Genomic DNA, 6,075 nt, shown 5'->3' on the forward strand with positions numbered 1-6,075 from the left:
AATTTAATTTGTAAAATAGAAAAATCAATTTCATGAATTAATAATAATAATAATAATAAATAATTAAAATTAAAATTAAACTAATTTAAAAATAATAATAAGTTGAATAAATTCCATTTTGTTTTTGCAACAAATGAAAAAACGAAGTTGAGAGTGGAGAGCACACTAAAGATAATCAAGCCACATTTTGCATAAAATTTAGTCATTGATAAAGCTGAAACTATTTACCTGAAACATGGTAAAAAAAAATACATAACAAGAATAGCAATTTCGATTTCTTATGGAAAAAATAAATTTGATGTACATATTTTTTTTAATTGATGTACATATTTAATTCTTCATATGTTGTCATTTTATCATGTCATAATATTTCATCATAAACTAATAAACTCATCTTTCTAAGATAACATTGAAAAACAAAACCTATCAAAATACATAAATAAATCACATATGACAAGATATAAGTAAAGACAAATTTTATAGACAGTAATTAGGCTAACCAAATAATGTGGAGCCCAATGACAGAGTAGCTTAGTTAACATAATAATGACTAATGCTTAGATGCTCTATCTTTACATTAATCTATGTCCAAAAATCATGGTAGGGAAGTTAGAAAGTGAGATTTGTTAAAGTACTTGTAATCAGAATGGCTTCACAACCACCTGGACCTGAACAAAATCGTTTCTGGCCAATAGCTACAAAAGCCAAACCGAGGTAAAATTGTCTTCGAAGATACATATCAATCATGTAGGTTTAAAAATTTTAAGACTATAAATGATGAAATATACTCCTATAATAATATGTATTCTACTTTTTTTTAAAAGTAGGAAGGGCTTAGGCTCTTTAGCATTTAAGCAGTCTTGAATATAAAAAATTATTTTTCTTTTTTCTTTTTCTAAATGTAATAATTGGAAAAAATATATAATTTTTTTTCTTCTTAAAATAATTACTTTTTAATGATGAACCTATAAGTAGAAAATATACTTTCTTTAAATCTAAGCATAGAAATATTTTCTATGTACGTTTATATGATTTTCTTTGAGTGTTCATTAGTTTTAGAAAGGAAAAAAATGATAATGAAAGCCAATGCCATATACTTTAATCAAAATGAGGACCATATGTGTCCTCATTGATAGCATATAATATAAATATTGATGATTATTTCTCTTCTTTATATGCATACTTCCAATGGAAGCCCCTATGTGTGGCCATTCGGTATAAAGCAGAAAAGCATATGAAAAAGCATCTACAAAAAATATAAACCTCTTTCTAAATAATCCTTGTGAAAAATAATAATAATTTGATTTGAGAAAAATATTAAAAACTTAAAAAGTGAGAGTTTGTGGTCCCCTCTGACTTCCACTTACTTATTCCAAAGACATAAACAAATGAAAAGTAAGATTTTCTATCAAATGAAGTATCCCTTCACTCACTCCTTCTACATTTCTATATTTCAATGATTCCTTCAAATTAATTTTCTTTTTCCCCTTGAACTAAAGGTAGTGCCAGCTCTATTCACAATATGTATAGCATCAAAAACATTTAATAAAAAAATAAAACAATATAATAAATAATAATAATAATAATAATAATAATAATAATAATAATAATAATAATAATAATAATAATAAAAGAAGAAGCTCCTTTATTTCTAATGACAATGTTTGCAATAACAACAAAAATCTCTCTAACAACTCTCTTTTTTGTGTCTCTTTTAGATTATCTAAATTATTCTCAAGTTTATATCTGATATATATAATTGGTACACAAATAAAGTACAACAAAACCCTTAGATCAAGATTCATTCATATAAGTTAGAATTAAATATTGATCCAACGACTTTGTAATTACCATAAAAGATCTAAATATCTTTGATCTCTTGTTAGATTAAATTAATCTAAAAAATAAGAAATTTCTCACTCTCTCTATATATATTTTTAGCAACTTTGTCCTTCCTAATTCCACGCTTGTAAGCATAATAGTTCAATTATTACAAATGGTCCCAATAATTCCCAAATCCTAAATAATTCTGAATGTAGTTGGCCCATTTTTTGAAGGGTCACTTCCTTTTCTTTCTCTTTCAACAAAAAATTTCCCTCCCCCCCACTCTCTCTTTTTCCATTTCCCTCATTAGAACTAACTAACTTTACATATTTAAGTGGGCTTTCTTTGTCTTCTTTCATGTTTCACTCTTTTTTTATCTTATCATTTCCAACTTGGCTAGGTTTCATAAGGTACATACATGCATGACCTATTTTCAATGTATGGTTCCATGTCCCAATATTTTCATCCATCCATTAATTATTATCTTGATGTCCCTCCAAATGTTGGTGTCCAAAAATCAACTGTTGTTTCATGAGTCACCGGAAATGTACTAGAAACTGGCACCAAGCATAGCCCTCGGCTTCTAAGATCTTGCTTTGCACCCTCGGATTTCTTGGATTTACCTGAATTCTACATTAATAAAAGTTAAAAAAACATTATAGCATATAAACTTGGAATTATTATTATTATTATTATTACTACTATTAATTATTATAACTATTCCTATATATGATATTATATGCTACCTGTTGAATATTCTGCGTTGGAGCTCCACTTTTCATATATGGAGTGCTCAAAACCTGGTAAAAGGGCAAAGCATAAATTAATAAGATGAAAATTTTATTGTTTTTTAAGTTAAATATATTTTTAATCTTATTAAATATAATCTTTAGTGACAACTAATATATTTTTTAATCAAAATCACAAAATTATATATTGAGCATCTATAGAAAGAATTGTATAAACTAAACTTGATAGGAGAGTATTTTATAAAGATTAGCAACATAAATTAACCCTAACTTTTTCTAGCTTTTCAGAATAAGAATGTACTAATAGGTAATGGGACTTACTGTAACCTGTTCATGAAGGAATTTGATGTATTCAATGGCTTCAGAGAGCACTGAGGCTGTATCAGTCTGACAAATATAACAAATTTTTAAAAATTATCAATAAAAAGCATTAACATCAAAATTCTTATTACATATATAATCTTTTTTAAGTTTAATATTTATGCACCTTCAATATAAAATATTTGACGTTTTACAATATTAATACATTATAATCAATCATTAGAAATAATTATAGTAAAAGTTAAATTAAAATTGATGAACAAGTTCAGTTAGTATATATAACATGTATATCATTGTATTTGAAACAAACCTTTCCAAAAGGTGACACTAATTGTTGGAGTGCAGTGATTCTGTCTCCCATTTTCTCTTTTCTCACCTGATAAGAAACAAGATATTTGAATTATATGTTCATAACTTGGCATCCATGTTTACGGATTCAAAGAAAGATAAACAAAAAGAAAGATAAAGATAAAAAAGTTTAAAACTTTCCCTTGTTGTTAAAAGTTTAGTTGCACTTATTGTACCTTAAAAGCTGGCAAAGTAGATGGGGTTTCGTTACGGGTCCTTTTGGGTGCTGGCTCACTTCCACTTTTCTTCACCACACCTACTTCAGATATATTCTGCAAATTTTTTAACTTTATCAATCAAATACTCTTCAATTCATCCCTATAATATCATTTAAGTCTAATATACAAATATGTTTATTTTAATAAAATATTACATTTTTTTTTATTATTGTCAAATTCATTCTAATAACATAGCACATTATTTCATCAAAAAGCAAAAACATTACATTCTCAATTAGGTGTTATGTTTATTTATAAGAATTAATTCTTGTCAAAAAAATGTATATGATCATTAATTACTATGCACACAAAAAAAGACACTGATTTTTTATTATATCACAACAGATAGATTTACTCTACTCGAATCAGTTAAGATTTAAGATGTGGCTAACCGTTGATTATTGAATTAATATAAAGAAATCTTCTTCCCTTTTAAACTATTTACCTCTCGAGTGCTCCTAGTGCATAGTAATTAAACTTTATATATAAATCACAAAAAAGAATAAACTTAATATATATGAATGCATTTTACATTTAGTATATGGTAATAGTGTAATACCTTGGCCTGTGAATCAAAATTTGGGGTGGAGAATTGTGGTTGCAAAGAGGGGAAGAAACTTGACCTAACATCCTTGATGGAATTAGCAGCCTCAGAAGCATTCCAAAAGGGGGTGTTATTAGTAAAATGCAATTGGTTATTAGGTGGTTGTTGTTTTGGAGGTGAATTAGTTCTCAAAAATTGAGGAACTTTAGTAGACCAATTAGAAGGAATATTCAACTCATTATTAGAGTTTAATCCATAATTATTTGTAGTATATGAAAAACTCATAGGTCTATTCTCAAATGAACCTTGTTGTTGTTGGTGTTGAATATTATTACTATGATCAGATCCTAATAGTCCTTGTAATATTGATGGTGTTCCATAATCCATTAATCCTTGGCTTGTAACATTGCTTTCACCAGAACTATATGAAGGACTAAATTGATTTTGATCCAAAGAGAAACTTCTATTATTCACTTGTTTGAATTCATTGCTTGATGACTCTACAGCTGAAAACAACTTTTGATCTGATGATGATCTCCATTGAATTTGACCTTGACATAACCCCATCATATTTTCTTGCTCAAAATTGTTCCTTGTTGAACTCAAATTCTCTTCCAACATTGACCTTAAATTGTTCTCTGAACTACCCTTTTCACTTCTTCTATCATCACAAAACAAACACAAAAATAGTCACTTTTTTAGCTTATTAAAATTGATTTTTACCAAGTACATGTTGAATTTCAAATAAATCAGTGCAACAGTGTCATTGTGATTTTGTCAAATTCTCTGTGATTGATTTCAAGCACTACTCAGTGTATGTTTGGATGAACAACCAATGAGGAAACTTTTTGTTAAAGCTCCAATCTAAAGTGTTAACTCGGCCAAAATCGCACTTACTCTCACTGTAATTATGTTATTCTCGGCGTGAATCCAAACATGTAATTAGTCATCTAAAAATAATATATATATATAGAGAGAGAGAGAGAGTGAAAGTTCAAATTACTTTTGTGGGTGATTTTTTTTCTACCAAATTATCTTAAGACTAATTAATTGGACTTACATCAAAGGTGGTTGATTCCAATCCATGGCATGAGAAGAAAGGCCTAAACCCATCATATGCAAGTTAGGATCAATTGAAGTTGTGGAAGAATCTTGAGGTTGTTGAAGCTTTTGAGTATCATCATGAAAAACAATAGAAGAGTTATCATCCATGGAAGAAGATCTTGGTTTTATATCTACCATATCTGAATTTTGCCAAGCAAAATCAACTATGTTGTTAGATGAAGAAGTTTGTGATGTTCCACTTTGATCAAACCTCATGTTGTTTCTTGATGTGTCCCACCAATTTGAGTTTCCACTTGAATGATGAAATTGATCATCATCAGCCATAGTTTATGAATGAAATCAAACAAATTAATGTGACTATACTCTGTTTGTATATAGATAAGTTGATTCTTATGCTGATGTTGTTGTATGATTCAAACTTCACTATCTATATAAAATATAAGAATATAGTATATAGTATAGAATATAGAATATGATATAAAATAAACTAATTTAAAAATAGAAATAAGCTTGGTGGTATGTGTAAGAAGGATCAATTTGTGATGTGAAATGTTGAATGAGTGAGTGACTTAAGAGTTTATGATAAAAATGAATGGAAAACGATTCTTAACTTCTCATGTATTTATATTGGAAGGTGAAGAGAGAAAGACAATGAGAAGAATGAATATGAAGAAGGAATTTGTAACCGACTAACAGGAATATGGTTGACACTTTGATAATTCAAAGGGTCATTTGATAAGACATAGGAATTAAATCAATTAGGTTCATATATTTTTATAAACTTTTGTTTTATTGTGCCTCTTCCAGCTGTTTGTTGTCTTAAGATATTTCAATAAAGTTGATTTTTTTTAGAAAATGACACATCATTAAAAAGATTAAATAGAAAATAAAATAACTATTAACTTTTAGGAGAAAAAAAAAACTCATATAAATTAAATATTATTTTTTAATCGGCTAGAGAATTTTATTTTTTAATTATAGTAATATTAATGATTATTTTACAACT

At 27.6% G+C, this 6,075-nt stretch overlaps 1 protein-coding gene across 5 annotated transcripts; it reads right to left on the minus strand.

Moving 5' to 3' along the window:
- Positions 1-1,628: 1,628 nt before the first annotated feature.
- Positions 1,629-5,804, minus strand: LOC101493128 (uncharacterized). 5 transcript variants are annotated; one of them, XM_027331926.2, is made up of 7 exons: positions 5,065-5,804; positions 4,020-4,665; positions 3,419-3,514; positions 3,205-3,270; positions 2,901-2,960; positions 2,571-2,624; positions 1,629-2,447 (listed from the first exon to the last, which is right to left on the minus strand). In XM_027331926.2, exons 1-7 carry the CDS (start codon positions 5,391-5,393, stop codon positions 2,361-2,363), a joined length of 1,338 nt encoding a protein of 445 aa, XP_027187727.1. In that variant the 5' UTR covers positions 5,394-5,804; the 3' UTR covers positions 1,629-2,360. The 5 variants fall into 5 exon arrangements, with proteins under 5 accessions (XP_027187727.1, XP_004487637.1, XP_004487636.1 ...); XM_004487580.4 differs by having other exon boundaries at positions 2,895-2,960; positions 5,065-5,802; XM_004487579.4 differs by having other exon boundaries at positions 1,629-2,454; positions 5,065-5,801.
- Between the last annotated feature and the right edge of the window lie 271 nt (positions 5,805-6,075).

Source organism: Cicer arietinum, chromosome 1, assembly GCF_000331145.2.
Source record: "Cicer arietinum cultivar CDC Frontier isolate Library 1 chromosome 1, Cicar.CDCFrontier_v2.0, whole genome shotgun sequence".
NCBI lineage: Eukaryota > Viridiplantae > Streptophyta > Magnoliopsida > Fabales > Fabaceae > Cicer > Cicer arietinum.